Genomic DNA, 25375 nt, shown 5'->3' on the forward strand with positions numbered 1-25375 from the left:
TGGTCTAAGAAACTTTTCAAGGGCAGTTGAGATTGTTGCAGTGACCCAATTGCCACCTGAAACAATAGGCCTAAGAGGTAAAGGTTCGATCTGTTTATGAATCTTTGGTAAGCCTTTTATGATAGGAACAGTTGGAAATTCTATAAATAAATAGCTGTAAAATTCTGGAGATATCTGCCTACACATAAGCAAATCATGTAGAGTGGCATGCACATTTGACACTATAAAATTTATATCCTTTTGAGAAATAATTTTATAAGTTTCACTATCAGACAACATATTAAGCATTAAAGAGGTGTAGTCAACCTTATTCATGACGATAGTCCCACCTCCTTTGTCAGCAGGTCTGAAAGTTATATCTGAAAGCTGTTTAAATTTCTTAAGTGAGGCCATCTCATTAGTAGTTAAATTTACGTAAGCTATCCTTTTCTTATGAGTGGAGAACAAAGAGTAAAAATCTCTCTCACAGGCTTTTAAGAAACATTCAAGGTTCAAACATAAAGGAGGTGAAAAATTACTCTTACATTTCAAGGCCATAGGGTCAGTACAATGTGAGTCCCTGCCTTGTTCAGCTGAATTATTTTTAAAAAACATTTTCAAAGCTACACTCCTACAAAAAACGCGTAAATCACATAATACATCAGTTAAACTACTACATTGGGCTGGAATAAAGTTGAAACCTTTGTTAATTAGGCTAGCATCAGATGAATCCATAACATAATGAGATAAATTGACAAATAAGTCAGTCACATTCTTTGTCTTCTTGTCACTCCATACTTCTCTTCCGATATTTTCCGTTTCCTTGGCCCTCTGCTTTGCGAACGTCCTCTCCCTTGGAATCTTTGTTTTATCGGGTAGGGTAAAAAACGACCTGCTTCTTGGGTGGTTTTGGATCTAGCCCCTAGTTGGTTAGCACGATGTACATCAGCAAACGCTAGTTGATTCGGGGGGGGTGTGGCAGAAGATGCTGTTAGATTAGGTAGTTCAGCTCCAACTGTATTAGAAGCATTTATTTCCGTGGTAGACGGAAAAGGCAAAAGAAGGTTTTCATTAGATAAAGCAGGAGTGTTAGAATGTGTAGCTTCAACACCAGAAATTATGGAGGAAGCCTGTTGCTGATCATAAGTCTGGATAGTGTTATGTCTCGGCCAAACAAAAATCTGACCAGTTTGGAAGTCATTAAAATCTCTCTGTAGCTTCTTGAGCTTGATTTGTTTCAGTTTATCACTGAAAGAACTGACTTGTGAAAATATAGTCTGTAATTTCTTTTTAGCAAAGTCAGATTTAAATTTTTCACACAGACTTCTATGCATACAGTCTATTTCTTTACGCAGTTCAGTTTCAAGTGGTAAAAAATATTCATTCAGCAGTGACATATATCTGAATCCTTGTTCTATGTTTAAGTCCTGCCATTTCTTGAGGAGGGCCGGATGATTACTCCCATAAGATGGCATACAAAAAACACGCATTCCCCTAGGGACAATGCGATGATGTAAAGAAGCCTCAAGGTGTTGCCTCTGCCAGGCATATCTTTGCAGTAAATACAGTTTATCTTCAAAGTCTTTAACAGTTAGGTTAAAATCAGCGATATTCTCTTCAGGTATAAATGATACAGAGTCATTAGAGAACTCACCAAGCTCCAGAGCCAATAAAGGGTTTGAGACCCGATGCAGCAGTCCATCTGGTATATGTACATTGTCCCTCGACTCCGGTCTATAGTCAAGTTCCACAACCTGAGCATCCATCGTGTAGAGCAGTTACCACACAATAAAAAATGTTTCAAAAAAATCAAGAGGCAACTGCAGCTTAAGAAGACCAGGAAACACAACGTAGAAAATCAAAAGCAGAATCAGTAACCTGATCTCTACCACGATGCAGTAGAGCAATAAACAAATGTGCAATCAATAGTCCATAAAGCAAGCAAGTAAACGTAGTAGAAATAAAGTAGAAAATCCTTTAATCCATAAAACAGTGGGTAACGGTAAGCGCTTTCGCGTGGGTGCAACCACGCTTCCTCAGACAATGAAAAGCCCCACACACAAAGTTTAAATAGCATAAACTAAAATCAAATTAAGACCAATTAGCTTAATTAACAATTAATGCTTTAAAGAAAAGAAAAGAACCAACAACCTAGTATCTACACAGCGTTCCTGTGCTAGGAAATATATAATAGAGATGCTATTGCAAAGTATGTGAAGTTATGGACTTCCAATTTCATCATACAAAGGTGTACTAAGACAATTTCAAATTCCTACAAAATATACAAACAAATAAGAAATGCAGAAAAATACCATCATTTAAGAAATTGTCCTTCATGACACAGGCACTGGGAAAATCACTGAGAAAAATCAACTAATGCATTTCTAAGAAATTTTTTTAACCTTTCAAAGTGAATATTAAAACTGTATCATCAAATTTGGAAGCCTAAAATTAAGAAATCACAGCTATAATAGCTTAGATATAAAAGTTCAGCAAACAAAAAGAATGATTCTGCAACAAATAAAATAAAGTAAAGATATATATCTACACAAGTAAAAGAGATTGAGAAGCCAGTAGCTTGATTTTAGTCACAATAAAATACACTTTAAAAAGAAAGCAGCATTTCAGGATCAAGATAAATCCAACAGTAACATTGTTTGAAGTCAGTTTGGTTGCTAACGGCAACCATATATAATTGTAAACTAACAGGCTTCAGATGCGCACAAAAATAGTGCAAACAAAGGCTGCAGTTCTGACTACCGCCACATAAAACTTCAAAGCAACCTACCAACTTCTCTAATGGAAGTTGAACAGAACAATGTTTAAAACAACAAAAAATAACTATCACATAACGTTCATCTAAACACAAGTTGTCTAAAGTGTTTAAGGTATTTTATATTCGTTTAGCATCGCTAATGTACCAAGGAGAAAAAATATATATATTTAACCGGATTAGATAATAGTGAAGTTTTTATTGACTCAAGGACAGCTTATTCTAAATAAAGCTTATAGTTGTAAACTAGCCATACAATTTGACTTAATAAGGTGAAAGAAACTGTCAGCTTTTATGAAAGACATCTAAATCTTATTAAATGTATATAAAAAGTGTATATAAAAAATATATAATAAATAATATATATAATAACAATAAATTTTATATGTAGAAACTATAAATTAAAAAACAAGATATTAGTTAAACTGCTTGCTGTGCACAATGATTATGTTTACCACTACAAAATAACCAAACTGAAAGTCTAGGACTAGAACAATATATGTCACTGCTGATAATGAACTAAATAGACCATATTTCTAATTAGAAAAGCATAGTGTAGCCTAAAAGAAGGGGGATATATATATATTTTTTAAATTTATAATTAATTAAGTTTATAAAAAACATATATTTTTTAAAAATAAACAGAAATTTTCTATACATTAAGGATGTGTACAAGTAATATTTACATTAACGTTTCCTAGCATTCAAGATAGGTTTAATGGATACAAACGTATTTAGGCCAGGAAAGTTATGAGCATTGAATTTCAGTATCCATCTTAATTCTGTCATGGCTAAATTATTAGAATCATCACCCCCTCTAAGGTTCAGGGTACTATTTCTAACACTCTAAATAAAAATGTATGGTCTCTATGATTTATTATATGTTGGGCCAAGGCATTGGTATCTGATTCTTTCCAGATTTCATATAAATGATTATAGATACGATCAGCCAGTCTTCTTTTTGTGAGCCCGATATAAAAAGCAGTACATTTTGTACATGTAGCTAAGTAAATCAAGTGTCTAGAGTTGCAAGTAGCTGATGTATTAAAACGAAAAATAAAATTCAAAGTAGGGTGAGAAAAAGTTTTCTCAGGACAAATATGGTTACACCTGTTGCAGTTACCACAGGGAACTGTGCCTATGTTCAAAGTGGCTACTCTTGAGGCTGAACTATAATCTTTACACAGTATTTGCTTCAAATTAGGGCAGTTTCTATATAAGAAGGTAGGGTAACTGCCAACTAAGTTAGAAATTAAAGTGTCAGTCATTAAGATATTCCAATTCCTGCAGACTACTTTTTCTAAACTTTTTACATCACTGGTGTATTTTGTGATGTAAGGAATCTTAAACAACTTTCCTGATGTCTTAGTTCTGAATAAATTGGGTTTCTTAGGTAAATGTAGACCTAACTCTGGAGGATACAAAATTTCATTTTTAATAGAGTTGATTAATTTAGAATCATAACCTCTATTCAAAAAAGGAGCTCCATTTTATTAATTTCTTGCTCCAGAGTTTCTCTATCCTGACATAGTCTAGTCAACCTGATGAATTGACTCTTGACAATGCCAGGGAATGTATGCCTTGGGTGCATGCTATTAAATTGGAGTAATGTGTTGGTCCAGGTTGGTTTTCTAAAGATGGAGGAAACTACCTTTCCTTGTTCATTAAGGGTCAGAGCGCCGTCCAGAAAGTTTACACATTCCTTGGAAGCTTCCATTGTAAACTTTAAGTAAGTAGTGGTAGTTTCTAAAAACTGCAGGAACTGTTTAAACTCATCTAGCGTGCCTTGCCAAATTAAAAGGACGTCATCTACAAACCGCTTGTAAAATATAATCTTTTCAAATGCAATGTTGCTGAAAAGAAATTCCTTTTCCCAATTTAAAACTACCAGGTTTGCATAAGTGTTTAGCATGGGGTGCCCATGGCTACACCCCAAGTCTGCAAATATGTTTGACCATCAAAAGTGAAAAGATTATTGTTGAGTACCAGATCTAATAGTTGGCAAATCAAAATTATCTTGTCATTCGAAAAACCAGTATCCCTGACCAACAGCTCTCTTATAGCTTCCAGACCCAAATCATTGGGGATGGAAGTAAAGAGGTTTTTTACATCAAGAGTTATAAGCATGTACTCTTTGTTCCTAGTGTCAAGAGTCAAATCAATCAGGTTATCCAACAAATGATAGGTATCTTTCAAAATGGATGGAACCACATCTACTATTGGTCTAAGAAAGTTTTCAAGGGCAGTTGAGATTGTTGCAGTGACCCAATTGCCACCTGAAACAATAGGCCTAAGAGGTAAAGGTTCGATCTGTTTATGAATCTTTGGTAAGCCTTTTATGATTAGTTTGAGTAGTTTGTTTTGCATCTAAGTAATGACACACTCAAATATTTCCGGTGTAATATAAACAGCTTTATTAAGAATTTCAGGTTAAAATACTGAAAATAAAAATGTTAAGGAACTACCTTCACCCTATCAAATGCTGGCTTATAACTTCTGTGGTGTGCAATATTTTTTACTCAAAACTTATAATACAGTCCTTCTTATGATAGAACAAAAAAAAAACCCACACAAATATAACATACTTACTGTTATTGGTGGATTGTAATGACAGAAGTTTGAGTAGGCTTTTATGATGGAAATATTCTGAATTGGGCATTTTTGATATTATTGTTTCATGCACTTCATAATTTTGCAATGAATGAGTTTCAACGGCAGAGAAGTTTTAATGCTAAGTCTTTCAGGTAATAAATATAACCATTTTTTTCTTTGTAGGTTTTTCTGTAGTTTACAGGTGTTTGTAAAATAAATTTTGTTCAACTGGAGGGGATTTTTTCACCTCTGCACCCCAGCGCGTTTGCTTGTGTGGAGGTATAGAAGTCGTAGCTCTCAACATGCCCAGATTTTCACAAAATGTCCAGATTTTTGTCTCATATTTTTGGTCTGTTCCTTATACAACTTGTGCTTCTTTGGAAATCAGTGAGGACTGAATTAAAAAAATAATGTTGTGTCTTTCGGCTTTTCCCGGTTAGGGGTCGCCACAGTGGAACTCCGGTCCGCTAATGATTTGTAGTTGATTTTTACGTGCCGAGTTACCAGCCCTGATGCACAACCTTCAAATAATGACAGCCATTTAAGTTTCAGACTGCATATCATTCAGAAAATGCATGTTAGCACTAAACCTTTTATTCGAGCAACCTTCAAATTTTATACAAGCAATATTTAAAGATTGTCCCTATTTTTGGGCCTTTGTCCTCCCATTATTTTTGGTTACCACAGCTTTATTCAGCTACTTTATATTTGGTATCAATGAAAATTATACCTATTTTTTGTCAGATTGGCAAAAAATAGAATAGATTTTTTTGGTGTGCCACAAGATTTTTGTAATTAGTTTGTGTATGCCATGAGATAAAAAAGGTTGAAAACCACTGATCTACTGCATAATATACACAATTTAGTCTATGAATCTAGTGCTAGTATTATTGTTTGAGATAAACTGCGCTTTCTCTTGGATTCATTCTAAAATGGAACCTTAACAATGAAAGCATGTGGGCTAAAAATTAAGAGTTGCAACAACTGAGGTACAAGATGTGCATTTCGGTAGTATTTAGTATTTAGTAACCTAGAATCCTTATCAAATGGTAAAGATGCAAAAGGGGCAGCTTTCCCAATGTGCTTAAATGTTGTTCAAGCTGATGATACAGGAGCTGTCTTGTGAGAGTTACGTAAATCTTGCCTAATCAAAGGAGATTTTTACATCCCGTCAGCTTCCCCTTTTCCTCTAAAAAATGACTGTTTCTAAAACATCTTTTAAACCCTATAACACAGCCGTAGTGTGTACTTTGTGTATTCATAAGCCTCATTCACCTTCTGTATCTCTTATCAGGGAAGAGACACTCCTGACAGGTCAACTGAAAAGAAATCTTATATAAAATGTAAGGAAAATTTCTACAAAACGAATGCTGAGATGAATTAGAATTTGTTTAAATTATAAAGATCCTGCACATTAGTATACAAGTCAACAAGAGCGCTTTTTGTTTTTTCTTTCTTTTTACCCTTCTGTTCCTGCACAAGCCTGCTTCTATCCACAAACTGATGTCAGTATGACAAAGGTACCAATCTAAATCCCAGTTGTGACAATATGGCATCCATCACTACCCTAAAACACTCCTTATCACAGATCTTATAAACAAAGGAAAACTGCAATAGCATGGGGCAAATTACATGCAGTTACCAGTGGATTAGCATAATGAATCAGTGTTAAAGCCCTAGGCTCACCCGCTAAAGAAGCCTCAATATAAAATAATCAAACAGAATACCAAGATAGGTACAAAGGAAGATGCAAATAAGGCCTCACATTTAGACAGCATCAAAGATATTTCTGGTAGTTTTGCAAAATTACTTCATATACCTGTTTCTGGGATTCATTTAAGTATTAGCACCATCCACACTCTTTGAATAAGAATAGGTGTATTTATGAGGGGAAGTCCTCATGTCTTTTGGTGGTCTGGCTGAAGATTCACGCTATCCTCTTTATATTATTTTTAACTTATAAAGGGAAAAATAAAAATAAATAAAATGAGGCATATACCTCCCTTGTGTTTCTAAGGCCTGAAGAAAGGAGTGAAATCCAGTAAAACCAAGTCAAATCCAGCTCCAGCAAGAGTTTAGATGCAATGCTCAGGGCACTTTACACCTTTTGGCTGGAATGCTCTTAGCTGCGTATCTGAACTTTTGACCCATTTTTACTAAATTTGATTAATTTCTTTAGTCCCTTCAAACACAAGGGATACATGTTTTTATTACTTCAACTTATCAACATCTGAGACAACATTTTTTTTATGATTTTAGCGCATACTGGGGCCATCTTGGAATACTACTAGTGATTATCTTGCTAGAGAGAATAATTAGGGTCTGCTGTTCGGGAAGCTGTAATAACTGCTGGCTAAGTAGCTGTGCTAAACCACTCCTATGAGGTGCATACCTTGACCATTTAGACCCTCATGGAAAAAATGGAAAGTAAACTTGCTTACATCCCCTCTGCTGCCAGTCTTATAGCATTTGCTACTCCCAGGCACTGTAGGAACTGTCATATGATCACAATGAACATCTATTTGACAAGAATAATTCAAGCTGCGTAAGCTGCAACATCTATGCAATCTGGGGGCAACTTTCTCATTTAATAAGATGGCCTGTCAGCATTACACACCACTACCATCTCTCCACAACTACACAAAACTATTTACGCTAAAGCTGTAAAAATGTCACTATTGAATGCTGGCATCTCTGCAGCTATCAACAACCACATCAACACCATCCTCACACACAGTAAAGGTTCATCACAGCTGCTCTAAACTCCCTCTCATCACACAAATATGAATACAACCTAGCGGTAGTCCACGTTGGAGTGAATTACTTGAGGCACAACTCTGAGGGGCATGCAGAAAGACATACTGGATCTCACCATGCATGTATCTAGTGCCAGCAAATTGAACACATACCTCCAGTGCAACAACACTCTTTCCATACCCCAGTTTTGTGCCTACTATGCATTCAAGCATATGGACTTCAGTGGCATTTCCATATTTGTCAAAGACCAAATCACCACTAGAGAGATTCCCAGAGACTCACAATCTGAACTCACTGAACTCTAATTTACCCTGAACAAGAGAAACTAGCAACTTATACCCTACTACAGGGCAGCCTCATTGTACCCTGATGAGCACACAAGATCCCAAAATGTACTTGAGTAACTGCCCATTATCAAAAACAACTTTATAGTAGGAGATTTCTATCAATAAATGGAACATATATACCTCCAAAGTTAGGTATGACCACAGATCCTTAGACTTAATATATAAAAATTCTCCAGAATAGATGGTCAACAAACCAACTAGAGGACATAATATAGCCAATAAATGTACTCCCAGTCTAGCTTATCTATCCCTAGTTAAGACTGATCACAAACTTATAAACCTCTTTTTCAAAATCTCTAAAATCCCCACAGCCAAAAATTCCAAATTCAAGGAGTTCAGACAAACCTCTTTCAAACTCTACGACACCAACACAGTTGCAATTTATACAAAGGGGTTCTATTCCTACATAGTTAAATGCCTAGACATGGCCAATCCCACTACAGCAAAATATAATGGGAAGTAAACAAAGTACCCTGGCAGCCCACCAACTTAAGTAACCTCTGTGATAAGAGAAAATAATTTATTAAATCATACAACATATCTAAACTTCCAAAAATTATAAACTGCATCAGGACTATCAGTAAAAATTTAAAAGCTGCAGGGCTAGTAAGGTCAATCATGAACTTAAAATTATCCTTTGTTTCAAGAGTTAAATCCTTCTTTAGTCACTTTAGGAAACTAACAAATATGACCATCAGTGATCCAAACTTATCCAAAATGGAACCACCTACTCAGACTCAGCAAGCATACCAAAAATACTAACAGACAAATTTAGTGCACACTTTACCCTAAAACAACTATTAATTCTACATATTCCCAAATCCCTCACACCTCCTAATATCACACAGAAACATTAATGAAAATGCTCTCTAAGACCAAAGAAATACTTCATTGGTTCATAATAATTCACCTGGAAGCTTAACACAATATCCCCAAACAAGCCCTTGTGGACCTCCCTTTTTTAAACTGTTTACCCTGAGCTTAGCTGTAAAGATCTGCCCCAAAAGTATGGTGAACTCCTGTGGTGATGCCCCTACCACAGACCTGGGACAGTAGATCCCACTAGCCTGAGTAAACTGATTTGCAAAGCCCTGAAATGCATCACATCTGAACTCAAACTATGATATTAGAAATCTTATTAGGCTAGGCCCTTATCAACTTGGCTTTGTCAAAAAGAGATCTTGCCTACTCATTTTATTTAAACTCTTTGTGAAGGTCAAACAGACTGCAGACAGCAGTCATTCTGTTTGCATAGATTATATGGATCTGGCCAAGGCATGCTGCTCCTTGCTGGCACTGTCAATGAACCAAGTACTCTAACAGTACAGCCATACATTGTGAGGCAGAGAGCCAATTGGCTGAAAGCTAGATCTCACATAGTTAAGGTGGTGGGTGCTTCCTTGGAAAGTACAACAGTAACTACTGGTGTGTCCCAGGATACAGTTCTAGAACCTCCTCCTTTTCAGCATCTATTTCTCTGATCTCCAGACAGGGAATCAGGATCTTTAGTTAGCTTAACTGACAGGGGAATGCAAACTTTTAGCATTAACGTTAAATCTTCCTTTGATACTCACTCATTACAGGAGGAACTAACCTCCATAAATATGTGTTATATGAAAAATGGGCTAAAATTAAATGCAAAGAAGTACAGTGCTGTTACATTTGGTAAATAAAAAAAAAAAAAAAGCTTTCCTCCTGAAAGTAGAGTACAGGCAATATCCCACTTGAATAATAAATATACTTGGGGTTCTTGCGGTAGTGGTGCTGCGGTAGCATTGTCGCCTCATAGCAAGACGTTGTCACGTTCGATTCTCAGCTAGAGCGTCTTCTGTGTGGAAACATGCGTGAATGGGCGTGCCTTCGTTGAAGGTTGTGCATCAGGGCTGGTAACTCGGCACGTAAAAATCCACTACCAAACATTAGCGGACCGGAGTTCTGCTGTGGCGACCCCTAACCAGGATAAGCCGAAACACACAACAACTTGGGGTTCTTGGTACCTAGGTCACTAAGTCTCCCTCCTTCAACCATTATATAGTGGAAAGAAAGTCCTTAAAGACATATCATCCAGGTCAAAAGAAGATATCATTCCTCTGAGAGCACTCATAATTAGAACAGTTACTAAGAATAACACCACAGTAAGACGCTGTTCGGTTCGACTCTCAGTTAGAGCGTCTTCTGCGTGGACACATGCGTAAATGGGCGTACCTTCGTTGAAGGTTGTGCATCAGGGCTGGCAACTCGGTACATAAAAATCAACTGCCAATCATTAGCGGACCGCAGTTCCGCTGTGGCGACCCCCTAACCAGGAAAAGCCGAAAGTCACATCAACAACTAAGAATAACACCCCCTTCAGGACTGTACCTTTCTAGATACATTAAACAAATGGGAAGGCTGCAAAGGTTCCTAACCAAGAAGACTGGATCTGCTTTGCCTTTCTTTAGAAGGGGATACAGCATGAAGGTGGATAGTTGTAATACACACAGTGGATATAAAAAGTGTACACACCCCTGTTAAAATGCCAGGTTTTTGTGATATAAAAAAATGAGACCACAATAAATCATTTCAAAACTTTTCCCACCTTTAATGTGACCTATAACCTGTACAATTTAATTGAAAAACAAACAAATCTGTTAGGGGAAAAATATAAAAAATAAAAAACGTACAATAAGCTGATTGCATAAGTGTGCACACCTTTAAATTAATACTTTGTTGAAGCACCTTTTGATTTAATTACAGCATTCAGTCTTCTTGGGTAGGAGTCTATCAGCATGGCACATCTTGACTTGGCATTATTTGCCCACTCTTCCTTGCAAAAGCACTCTAAATCTGTCAGATTGCGAGGGCATCTCTTGTGCACAGCCCTCTTCAGGTCACACCAAAGATTTTCTATTGGATTTAGGCCTGGGCTCTGACTGGGCCATTCCAAAACTTAAATTTTCTTCTGGTGAAGCCATTCTTTTGTTGATTTGGATGTATGCTTGGGGTCATTGTCATGCTGAAAGGTGAAATTCCTCTTCATCTTCAGCTTTCTAACAGACACCTGAAGGTTTTGGGCCAAACGTGACTGGTATTTGGAACTGTTCATAATTCCCTCCACCTTGAGTAAAGCCCCAGTTCCAGCTGAAGAAAATCAACCCCAAAGCATAACACTGCCACCGCCATGCTTCACCGTGGGCATGGTGTTCTTCTGGTGATGCAAAGTGTTGTTTTTGCGCCAAACGCACCTTTTGGAATTGTGGCCAAAAAGTTCAACCTTGGTCTCATCAGACCATAACACATTTTCCCACATGCTTTTGGGAGACTTGATGTATTATTTTGCAAATTTAGCCAGGCCTGGATGTTTTTCTGTGTAAGGAAAGGCTTCCATCTTGCAACCCTATCCCATATTCCAGACATATGGAGAATATGGGAGATTCTTGTCACATGTAGTACACAACCAGTACTTGACAAAAATTCCTGCAGCTCCTTTAGTTTTGCTGTAGATCTCTTGGCAGCCTCCCTGACCAGTTTCCGTCTTGTCAATAATTTTGGAGGGATGTCCAGTTCTTTGCAACGTCACTGTTGTCCCATATTTTCTCCATTTTTTAATGACTGTCTTCTCTGTGTTCCATGGTAGATCCAATGCTGTGGAAATGTTTTTGTACCCTTCTCCTGACTGATACCTTTCAACAATGAGATCCCTTTGATGATTTGTAAGCTCTCTGTCAACCATGGCGTTTGCTGTAGCAGGCAACTGAGTAAATGTCAAGAAAATCCTACTATGAGAGCTGAACTTTATTTGGGGCTAATCAGAGTCTCTTTAATTGATGGCAGGTGTGTACTCAAGAAGACTGAATGTTGTAATTAAATCAAAAGGTGCTTCAGCAAAATATTAGTTTAAGGGTGTGCACACTTATGAAACCAGCGTATTGTACATTTTTTATATTTTTTCCCCTAACAGATTTGTTTTTCAATTGAATGGTACAAGTTATACATCACATTAAAGGTGGGAAAACTTTTGAAATGATTTATTGTGGTCTCATTTTTTTATATCACAAAAACCTGGCATATTAACAGGGGTGTGCACATTTTTTATATCCACTGTAAATGATCTTGTAACTCAAATGTTTGGCACTTCCTATGATCCTATAAGCAGAACACCATGTGGAAGTGAAGTGAGCTAACAAATGAACACTAGTCACTATGAAGATAAAAATTATTCCAGTGCTGATATATGATGTAAAGTACTAACAGCAGCAACAAGAATAAGCCTAGCAATAGTGGCTATATACATGAGTCTTGTCCACCAACCAAGGTGCCACGGAAGAAGCTAGAATGTGAGGCCAGTGCTGATCTTCATAGGGACATAGGTTCTTCTGAAAATTCTGTCCAGGAAAGAAGGCATATAAACTGTCTAAACCCAAAAGTAACGATTTGCTGTTAAACTGATCCCAAAGTGCAAGAAAATCACTTTTCGGTAAAAAATTTGTTAGGTTCTCTGCAAATTGCAGAAAGAATCTCTGAAATCCATCCAGTGGTTGTGATGGCCAAAACGAATAAGGTTTTCCAAGAGAAAATTTTCAGCTATGCTGAACAAGCTGACTCGAAAGGCAGGGAGTTACGGCTGCTGATCGTGAGGCTGAAATTCCAAGGAGGACAAGGATTCAAACATGGGCCTAGAGATGGAATACCCAAGAAATGTTTGACAAGTCTGTGATGAAAAAAAGCTACATCATTTATGAGATGATAATGCACCAAAACAGAGTGGTAACAGGAAGCCTGCCATCAAAATAACTCTAGCCTCGTCTGAAAAGGTACATTTGGTAGATGGAAGAAAAATTCAGAGTCAATAACGGAGGTGGAAAGAGGTAGTTCTTAATCCAAAGACAGATCTGCTTCTACTTGCAAAATATGCCTATCAGAAGGCGTCCTGACAGTTTTGGAGATTGTAGACACTTCATCCCTAAGATTCATGTGATTAATATATGTAATACAGCAACTAGTTGAATACGAGCAACCAGGTGTTACTCCTCATATTCAGTAAACAATGCTCCCCCTTACCTATTAACAATGAAATCAAGCAGCATAAGTTAAAGTTGTCTGGTGCAAAACTACACAAGTAAATCCACAATGTACACATAACTGCAAAAACTATACAAGTACACTAAGGCCTCTCCTAATGACCACATCTGAAGATCTATCTGACTCTCTGCTTCAGTGGGTTTGACAAAGTGACAGGGCTATTCCCGCTGGTGTACACCACATCCAATGTATCTCATTTCTAGCTGCTATCAACTGTGCATAAGGCACTAAAAGTATCCTGTATACCTGACCTTGAACCAGAGGGAAACTGAAGAAATGAACTTCATAGCACTTAAAACAAACTACTTATTTCCTTTAAATTATCCAAACTGCTGTTACTGTCTTTGAAAAGAGGTTTAAACTTACTCCACTATGGTAGTTTTAGATGAAAACAATTTGAATTCCCTACTTGAACTGTTAAACACAAAAACAATGTGCTCATGTAAAACTGTTAATACAGTATAACACCTCATAAAAAGGTTTGACATAGAAAACAGAACTATTACATGGCTAAAACTACTTTTTAACAAAGATGATGTGTTCACAAACTCACTCTTCCAATTTTCCGATGATCTCGGTTGCGTGCCTCTTCCTGAATTTGCTCCCATTCTTTCAGCTGTTTGCTACTTGGGAAAGAAATAGCATAAATCCGCTGCAGAGTCTCTTGACTAGGATCTCCATTCCAGAAAGCAGATGAGTTCTGAAGGCAAGAAAAATGACACACATTAAAGCAATACTTATCAACCCCAGATATTCTAAACTGCTGCATTCGTGTGTGAAGGAAGCAAACAAAAAGGGAAGCTACAAAGGCAAGGTCTGCATTAACCCAGTAAGTCACAATATGATGGCTCTACTAAAAACAGTGAACTTAAGAAATCCTGGAGAATGTATACATGTGCCTAATGAAGGCTGATGTTAAGGATTCAAAGCAACCCATTTACAACTGAGCATTTTCCAGAAGTGCCAGCTGTATTACTGTTTATATATTATATCATCGAACGCTTAAACAAGCGAACAATGATTAATCAACCCCATGTAAGTGGCTGAAACCTCAGAACAGCAATTTTTTTCCAAGGGAAAAAAAAATCTCTGTGCCAAAAAAAAAAAAAACCTTTAAAACATTACATAAAGTGGGGGACTTCGCCCCCCACACACCCCCTAATTAAATATACCAACTCCGAGATCGCACTACAGTGCCGAAAATGGCAAAGTAATGGAAGCGGCCAAGCAAATTCTTTCCCAGGGAAAGAATTCTCTTAAAAGCTGCTTCGCTGTTTTGCTTTTTCGTTGTTTTACGTTCGATCAAGAAGCATTCGATATAATGCATCTGCGATCACGTAATAGGAACCCGTATTACTGACCATTATTCCCACTTTTGCTTTGCTCATCTATACATAAAGATCTAGCAGAGCTGTAGCTAACACATTTGGCACTCTTGGCACTTCCCCCTGACTACTGCCCCTTCCTCAATCCTAGTTTGAGAAGGAGGGGGACTCCAAAAGCTGTTCTTGAACTTAGAGAGCAAATTTCTTTTCAAACTAAATGAAAGCTCTTCTTTGTTGCAACTGTAGCAAGCTGCTTGCTATGGTGTTACAAATGTACCCAACACCTTGCTACAGTTTTCACACACAAACAAGAAAGCAGAATTAGCACCTCATTTTTAAAGCCATGACATTCTTTTGACTTTGTAAATGAATGCTGGTTCTTCAGTTGCTCTCCAGTGGCACCTGCCAATTACATACCTTAACAGCTTTCACTCAGGGCAGCCATCCACTTCAACCCAACCTAGTTATGGTACTGCAATCTACATCTCCAAAATGATGTGAAGGATTCAAGCAAAATTTTAAGGTCAGTGAATTGGTGCTAACATTTCTCAATCTGTGTTTTGAGCTTCAAACATGAATACCTGTATTTTGCATTCAATGGGATTTTTTTTCACTTTTATATCATAATTCTGGTATATTTAGCATATTAAAAACTCACATTTTGTACAGAAATACACAATACATTTTTTTCAATTAAATATTAACCTATGAACCTACCTATGAACTACTGTCCTTCCTCAATCCTATATTGTTTTTTTGGAAAATTATATTTGACAGCCAGAATAAAACTTAACTTTGTTTTTGTAATAAAATAAATGCTTTAAAAAAGTTCCTGTTTGTGAATTTCAAATGCCATACTGAACAAGATGTTAATATATCTAAAAAGGGTCAGCTCTTTGTAAATGAATGAAATTTACTTTTAAACATTTCAGGACAAAATACATGATAATCAGCTATGCACCACACATACCATGTGTTGTTAGAAAGGCATGGAAATGGCTGCATCTTGAATGTGCGCATGTCATTTTGCAGTGTTCAAACTATGCTCTTGGAAAAACATTTAAAATGGCATTGCATTTTTATATTTATAAGCTTGATTTACAACAATGAATAAAGGGAAAAGAAACTCAGAAGGGGGAAGAGGGAAATGGAGCCTCAAATCAAGCTTCAGCATTGCAAGTTTCAAAAAATAGACGTGTTCATCAATTTTCACTATTTCAAGCATCATCATTCATTCATTTAACAAGACAGTGCTCCCAGGCTGTCTGAAATAGGTCCATGTGGAGCAGTGCTCTACCTCAGTTAACAAATATATATATATATATATATATATATATATATATATATATATATATATATATAAAATAGTTACCCACTTAATCCATCTCAGGGGAGTCACAGCATATCCTGGAGCTCAGCAGACAATAGACATAAAACTAATCCTAATTATACCATGATCCCCCCAAAACGTGCACGCTGATTGGCCAGCGTGCCCGTTGTAAATCGAGTTATACTAATGGAAAAAGGTCCGGTCGCCCGGACTTTTTTCCATTAGTATAACTCGATTTTTTAAAATACTGTCTCGCTATGTTAAATGGGTTTAACATAGCGAGACAGCTTTAAAATAAGCAACGGAGATCTCCGTTGCTTATTTTAAAGCTGTCTCGCTATGTTAAACCCATTTAACATAGCGAGACAGTGTTTAAAAAGCACGGAGAAAGCAAGATCTCCGTTGCTTTTTATGTCTCGCTATGTTAAATGAGTTTAACATGGCGAGACAGTTTTAAAATAAGCAGCGGAGATGTCCGTTGCTTATTTTAAAACTGTCTCGCTATGTTAAACTCATTTAACATAGCTTACTAAAAAGCAGCGGAGATCTTGCTTTCTCCGCTTTGCCAACTCTGATGTACTGCGCAGGCGCCGCAGTACATCTGAACTGCCGCGGATGCCAGACATCTGCGGAAAGGCAGTAAACAGGCATTATACTATGCCATTATTTAAGAAAAGTAACAGTTTCTTTTCTTAAATAATGTCATGATATAGCATAACACGCCTGGGTGTGGGTAATGCTAAATTACCCACGGTTGGCTTTGTTTGGTCCTCGGGCCGCCTCGGGACCAAACCACGCCAACCGTGGGTAAATTTAGCATTACCCACACCCAGGCGTGGGTTATTGCTATAGTATGGCACCCCACACGCACACACACACCTTTGGCAGTTTGCAGGACTATCAATTCACCTACAATTGGGCTTGGGGCAAAACCACTGAGCTGTCAAAAATTAGATAAAATTTAATATAAAAAGATACTGTATAAAGTGCATCATAATACCACTAACATAGAAAACTGCACTTTTGTAATGCCCTGCTTTGTTGAGTATTGAAATGTGAAAGCAGGAGTATATCTTCTTTTTTCTTGCTGATATTTCAGTACAACGGTACTGGTTAGATCAGAGTGAATTCTTGACTGCAGATTTCTGGACTCAGATTAGAGAAAGAATGCAAGTTTTGTGGGGTTATTTCCTATTTTCATCATTGCTTTGAGTTTGTGTACCACTGAGTAAATATAACATTTAAGGTGTTGAGGCTTTTCCTTACCCTGAGGGTGTAGAGGGTGTTCTCTCATGCAAAATAAAAATATTTTTATGACCTTGAAATTGTTGCTGCACTGAATTTGTGACCTGTCAAGGTATTATGTTTTAAATAATGAGTACAAATGAAATTTATGTATGGTCATACACACAAGAATAGATTATTCTGTCTCAACACTGTTAAACAGTTGACATTCAATACACGGAAAACGCAGCTATTACTGACATGATACCAATTAAATCTATTCTGGCAAATGAACTAAATAATTCTGATTTCTTACATTCCATGTTAACTACAGACTGGAAATGTACATTAAGCTGTCTTGTGTTGGGTGTAGGCTGAAACCATACTGGTTAAGAGATGGCATGGCACACCTTTTTGTGATGCAAATGCAGACATATACGAAGAATATATAGAAAATGTAAACTTTGTATAGAAACAAAATCGGCAAATTAAGAGTGAAGTTTTAAGAATGCATAGTGATGTAGATATAAAATTATAAGTCATCAATAGTCATGAAGAAAAGTCAATCAAGTGTGATTAAAGTACTGGAAGAAAGTAAAAGAACAAATGCAATTCTCCAAGAGTACAGCACAGCAAAGGGTCTTACAAACTGTTCTAGCAGCACTGACATTTGTGTTTTTCCTCACCATTAACAGTCATAAACCAGCTTGACATTTTCAGCAGTAAAATGTACTGCACTCTACCAAAAAGATGACTTTGGTGGTCACTGTCTTTTATGAAGGGTTTTCACTAGTAGAATCAAACATAGGTAATCAAATTACATTGAATATAATAACAATACCTCTATGTAAGCAAACCATAGTCACACACAAGTGACAACCTTTCATTAAATCTTTTTTTAAAACATGCCCCCCCACAATGTACTTCACCCATCCACTAATAATCTGTAGCTATTTTTTCAGCCCCCCTCCAACCGTAATATTGCTCTTTTCTTTCTTAGTAATCATGAAAGTATTACAAAATCAGAAGCACAGGCACCCAGAAACTACTGACATGATGAAAGTATTCCTTCACCAGGCAGACCTCCTGACTTTGAGTTGGACAGAGCTACATGGCCAGGGATGTAGCCAGAAAATTCCATTTTATATGCATCAACATTTTATTACTGCCCCCCCAACCAACGTGACATTTAAAACAATGGACACATCTTTCAAAATGTTGCCCCTCCCACCCCATCAGTTAATAAATGTGCACATAATTTTTGGCAGTTCCCTCAGACTACTAAAGGTATTGTTTTTAGATTACCAGTCCTCTCTGTAAACAAGTGATTTCCCCGTTATCAGAGTCATTACTTTAGACAGCTGTTAACATAATAAAGTCTGAAAAGAATACAATGTTTCTGAGTGATGCAAAGAAAAACCTGTACTCTGCGTAGAGTACAAAGTGTATACCTGGCTACAACCTTGTATATGACTACTTATTCTTTGGGTCAATCAGCAAGAACACATACAGGAAGTGATAAATGGATGCTGGACTCCATTATTCTATGGTGGCTGATAAGAATACCTAACACAGGAGATGACATGTAATGATGTCAGCTTGAACATATGCAGTTACATATCATGTACTTGTCACTCTGTCATTCCACCTCCTTTAACAGCTGCTGCCTGCAATGCTCCTGGTATCCATAAGAGGTGACATGAGCAACAGTAAACACTGCACCTAGCTGTGACACCCCTGCACTGGCCCAGTAATCAAGGTGCCTCAATCCTCACCACTGGCCACAGTGAGGGATGTACACACTGGAGGATTACAAGTACATACACAGTAAAGTGCAATTTCCCTTAAGAGCACACACAGAGCACAATCAGTCTGGGACTGGTTTCCCCTCTTTCTCCATATCCCCAATAAGGCTCCCCACTGGCACAGCTATAGGGTTAAAATCTCAGCTGAGAGGCCAAGACAAGACCTCTAGCACCCTCTCTGTCCAACCAGTGCTTCGTGTCCCTGCCCAATTAGCTCACACACACACACACACACACACACACACTCACTTTGACATTTGATTTCTATACAAACACACACACACACACACACACACTCACCTGGGGAAGGCTGGCACAGGTTTACTAGCTATGCCCCTTTCTACCCAGACAATAAGGTAGTTTCCACTGCCACCAACCCCTTATCAGCTACTATAAGGCCCTTACAAAGAGTGTCCAATTCTACTGTGTAATGTTATTTTTATCCAAATGGTAGTTCTGACCAAGAGCAAGGCTATTTATGAGTGGCCTATACAGTGTCACCAAATACATATGCAAGTACTCTCAGAGCTTAAATATGTCTCAGAAATATCAGCCACAAAGATAAGTTTAAATATATTTAATAATAAATAATAAAAAAGACAATACTCAGAAAGTTACTTCAGAGTTCAAAATCACAGGAAATATTTTAAAACATTGCAGGACAGTAAATATAGAACACATCTAAACTAATCTTTACTATATACCTATCTATATCTAAGACAGATATTATGCCCTAAGTCTTACTTACAGACAGCACGCAGGCAGAAGTGCTGAGTGGATGTTTTTAGGTCCAAGACAAGATACAAAATGCCCAGTCTCTCTCTGAGAGAGTTCTTAAATTAATAATAAACATCACTTCTGGGTTAACTTGGATGAAATCACTCTTTGCCACCTGATTTCAGTTCCCTGGCTAAACAAATACAGAATTTTAACATCTGTGTGTGAGAAGCACATATCTCTCAGACGTTTGCAGAACTTGGAAGTCATAAAACAGTAAAACGCTTTTACATTTGAAACCTAGCAATTATTTCTGTTTCAAGACAATACAAAAACTTCTAGCTCTAGACATTGTGTCTGGTACTGAGCTGAAACTGAGAGATAACATAATCATAAAACACTTTAATTTCAACTTAAGTTCTTGAGTTTTGCAAGTTAACTCTGTATGTTCCACTTTCTACTGTTAAAATATACATTTGCACAGGTATATAGTTTATCCACATTTCTGTTCTTTTCCAGTAGGGTACACTGTGGACATAGCCTTGAAGCTCAGTACCATTCAAACCCTGTTCAACACATACTTCTGCACCAGTAGTTTAATATACACATAACATATAGTTCTTTACATTTGTAAGACAAGCATATGAATTGTGTTTATATCCACACATTGCATATGATTATTTACAAAATTCCAGATAGTTGGGCTAGCAGTATTTCCTTCTGTTACATTTCTATAAAAATCATACTAATACTCACAAAAGACATAGAATTATTTACAAAATTCCAGCTAGTTGGGATAGCAGCATTTTGGTTAGTCACACTAGCCAGTAGTGTGGCAAGGAGGGATAACGCCCTGACTATGGCTCAGGCAGTTCAAATTCGATTAGAGGCTCAGAAACCCAAGTCGCTGGCAGGGAAGGTTGGGCACATCCCCGCCCATCCTAGGGTTGGGGTACACTTGGATGTACATTGTAATTGATCCCTGACAGAGGCTGGCAACACCCTGTGGGGGATGCTGGCCTTAAGGGGAGCTCTAGGAACACTGGTTGCACTATCATGAAGGGAGGATGATGTGTTAGTAGCTCCCCACAGCAAGTCTGCTGCCAGATGACCAATGAGTGCATACAAGGGCGGAAAACGCTAGGGCATAAAATAAAACATTCCACAGAAAGGAATATGATGCTGCACTAGCCTCAATCAACTCACAGGCCCCAAGTATGGGTCAGGGTAACCTCCAGAGTAAAGTCATACCTGGTAGACTAGGTGGATGAGAAGAGGTCCTTGGAGCAGCCAATGTTCATTTGTAAAAAGACAAATGATGTCTGTGCAGCAACACAAATAAAGGTTGCATAACGACTCCCTCAGCCTTTTGGTATAGATGACTCATAACAAATTCAAAACCTGATAGACTGTATGATCATCTCACCACACACCAATTGTGTCACCTCTCAGCTCCAAGGCACCAAGGCAACAAAACATACAATAACCTTAAAATTAAGAAGGGAAGATGTAAGAACAGCTCATACTGAAGACACAAGAATAATACTAAGCACCTATTCTTACACTATGTGTCAAACAAATGTAATATATTCTGTTATTCCTCACTCTTGCATATTAATGAGCAAAACAGCAAGATACTCATCATAATGAAAGGTTGAAATGTGTCTGCCTACAGAAGTCTCTGGCTTTTTACTGGCAACAAAGCCAAAAAGCTGATCAAATTAATTAGCATCTTTGTTCCTAACTCATACCTGTCTTCTAGGGACCACAAAGTGGCAAAGCCACTGGTTTTATTGATGAAGAAAGAAGGCTAGCAAATGAATTCTGTGTTTCACTGCAAAGTCAGGCATCACTGCTAGCATAAAGAAAAAACAGGCAAACAAACCCAAATTGTCATTATTAAAGACTATATGATGCAGACAGCTCATCTGTGCCTGTAACTGTCAAACTCAAACACTGGGGCACAGGATTAAGGCTATGAGCTGTTAGCAAGCTACTTCCTGTGGTACAGAGCTGATTCCTTCATCCTTTATTTTCCTGCTGTGTGACCCTTAGCAATCCACTTAACCAGACAGTGTTTTTGGGCATCTGGCAATCTGGACTAGACTCATTAATGGCTTCCTGGACAACTTGTCTAGTAACTACCTGAATCTATAAGAAATAACTGATAGTACAAAATGTTTAACAGATAAATCTACACATACAAACCAGGACAGTATGAATAGACATTTAGTCAACTTTTCTCATTTAAGCTTCAAATCATTAGAACAAAAAAATCACTTTCTTAGAGGACTTCAGACTAAAAAAATTATTAGTATTCTTGAATGAGAATGGTAAAAACATAAACATGGTAACCTTCCCATGTGTCAGTCCCACAGAGTTCAAGCTTTCACAGCCAGAACAGGATGGTACTTACTGTCTGATGGGATGGTGGGTGGCTTTTTGTATGTTTTATTTTACTGTATAATTTAGCTGTTGAGAATATATTATGCTCTAAGTAACTGCCAGCACAGCTTAGTGGATAATGTAGCAAACTGCAAGTTGCACAAAGCTCTACAGGGGTTCTATACCTACAGAATCCATGTAATATTGTGCAGTCCCCCTGTGCAAGGGGCCTGTGAAGCATATTAAATTATATTAGTAATATACTTTTAAGGGGAACAGAGTTAAAAACATGAATTGACCAAGATTGACTTTTCACTTTTTGCTTAAAAGGAAACAAAACTACTGCAGACTTACTGACTAGTTATTATCATTTCTTCTTTGAAGAATGGGACATGTGACTAGATGGGTGGGCACTGACCTTCAGAGCCATAACATGTGACCAAACAGGTGGACCATGACCTTCAACCCACAACATATGACAAAATGGGTGATCTGTACTTAGCCCCATCAGCATTCTGTAAAGCTGGCACCTATGAAGAAAGCCAAGAGAATACAAGGAAGCATGCTGCCCAGAGCCCTTACATACTGTCTTAATGTAAAAATGTGCCACCATGATAAATTTCTCTTTGCCTGTCAAACATATACACCTTCACCTACACAATGTATAATGGAACCCAAAAAAGTTACTAAAGTTTCATGATGTAAATTATAGTGATACCAAGAAACTATACCAATAAAAGTTATTGAGATGTGTTCCAACACCTAATTGTCATCCAAGTAAGGAAAGACAGTAAGGTTTAGCTTTCTGAGATATGAAAAGACTGAAAATAAACATTTGATAAGTACTCTAGGGACTTTACACAGAACAAATGTCAGATTTACAAACTGGAAGTGAAAATGAGCTACAAGAAACACCAGGAAATGCCTGTTTGGTGGCCTTACTAGGGTCTACAGGTAAACATGCTTCATGTCCAAGTTCACCATCAAAGATCAACTTCTTCTAAATACAAGAAATGTTAAAGTTAGCAATCTGAATTTCTTTGTGAAGATGTAAGTGTTTAGGACTGACCTAAACAGGTCTCAGAGTCTTGTCCCTTTTCAGTAGCAGAAATAATCTGGAATAAAATTTCTGCTCTTCTCCAGAGGAAGGATCTCACTTTTTTTATTTTCCAGTTAACTCACTACTGAAAAGAATACATGACCTGTTAATTTAAGGTTGAAGTTAGATGAGACAACTGTAGAAAACTCTTGTTATATAACCTTAAGAGATTATCTGTAATAACCACTTTCTGAGGTTATTGCCTCCCATGCTAGTATGTGAAATTGGAAATTGCCTCCTAGGAGTCTGGTGATGGAAATGAGGTGATACGATGATGATTACAATGAACATGACAGTGATACTGGTGAAGATACAATAACAACGAAGGTGAAGAAATGTGCACTCATATACCATGAATAGAGAAACTTACTACTTGGTCAAGAATAGTATTGTTTTATGGCTTCCAGCTAGAAAGGCTACTAGAAGAGATGTCTGTCTCTCAATGTAGCTGGATTTTTTGGCCAACAATACAGACTTTTAGTGGTTGCCAACCAAAAAGTTTTCTGAAAGACATGTTTGCTTCCTAGTGTAGATACAGTATTTTGTATTAAAAGTAGGTACATGTCAGAGTTGCCAGTTCAAGTTTTCTTCTGCTCAGAAAAGTAATTCTTGCTTTTGTTTTACCCTTTTCTATAGTAAAGTGCAGTGATATTAAGAGTGCTGTTTCCAGTGTGTGTTGAATATAATACAATACTAGTGGCAGCTGGTGACTTCAAATCAAAGGGGGTCTGCAGGAGATAGCTGAATGGGTGGGGCCAACATGAAGGGGGTCTAGCCAAGTAGAAAGGGGTGGAGCTATACTCAGAACCACAAACAAAATCTGGACAAAGCCATAAACAGAACTGGGACAAAAGTCCAAAAATAAGGACAATTTTTAAATACTGCTCTTACAAACTTAGAAAGATAATAGAATAGTAGGCATTGACTTAGTATTAATTTTCTAAAGGGTATGAAATCTGAAATTCAAATGTCTGTCATTATTTTCTAACTTCAATCTTTAATGATATGCCACTAATATGCCAGAAAACCACAATGTTATATAAAACAGACCAAAAATGTGATGCAAAAATATAAAATAGCCACACAATACAGCTGGGAACCTGTCAAAGAAGGGACACTTTTTAATATTAGTACTGTTAACTTAAGCAGCTGACAAAATAAGAGAATTTACATGTATTTCTGAAATAAAAGTAATCTATAATTCTGATCACTACAATTATTTATTAATTGTAAACACTCCACGTTTTCTTCCAAAATTGCCATTTTTGCGGAGGAATTATTAGGGGGAGAGCAACATTTTGAGCTAAAATCGGGGACAGTTGAGAGGTTTGGATATACCTAATTCTATAAAGCAATTTATTTGTGTGTACCTCCTAACACAAGAAATCTGGACAAAGCCAAATATATTGGAGGAACATACAAACAGTACTAAAAGTTGCTCTTGTATAAACTTAGACAGTTGACAGAATAACAGGTCTCGCTTTAGCATGCATTTTTCTGAAGGGTATGAAGTCTGAAACTCAATGTCTGTCATTATTTAGCGACTTCATTCCTAAATGATTTGTCAGAAAATCACAAAGTTTGAGGAACAAACCAAAAATAAGAAGCAAAAATCTATTTTTCTGTTATAAATCTATTATTAAATAAATCTAATAATTAAATAATAGATTTATTTTAACTAAATCTATTATTCTGGGAATGCTCATGTTCCCATTCCACATGACACACATTCTCTAATATTTCCCCATTTCTGCCCTATGAAACTATACTCTAGCTTGCGTTTCCTTTATCAACTACTGTTGTTATATAACTATGACCTAAGAATACTCCACAACAGTACTCCTCTCAAAGTTTTCCTCATCCACTTTGCTGTTACCTTGTTTTTCATTATCATAAATGTTTAAATTTCAAACGTTCAGACTCTTTATTGTGACATCATTTTAGAATTGTCTTACTGTTGACTTTTATTGTAAACTGTATA

The 25375-nt window shown here is 37.1% G+C and overlaps 1 protein-coding gene across 1 annotated transcript in view; it reads right to left on the reverse strand.

Annotated features, from left to right (window-relative positions):
• The window catches only part of TARS2 (threonyl-tRNA synthetase 2, mitochondrial), a gene marked incomplete in the record, with an annotated part of 833318 nt that overhangs the window by 501757 nt on the left and 306186 nt on the right, over positions 1 to 25375 (reverse strand). The window contains 1 exon segment of the mRNA XM_044079202.1: positions 14063 to 14209. Within this exon segment, the coding sequence (XP_043935137.1) occupies positions 14063 to 14209 (147 nt within the window).

This window comes from Protopterus annectens, chromosome 8.part0, assembly GCF_019279795.1.
Source record: "Protopterus annectens isolate FY-2018-M chromosome 8.part0, PAN1.0, whole genome shotgun sequence".
Lineage (NCBI taxonomy): Eukaryota > Metazoa > Chordata > Ceratodontiformes > Protopteridae > Protopterus > Protopterus annectens.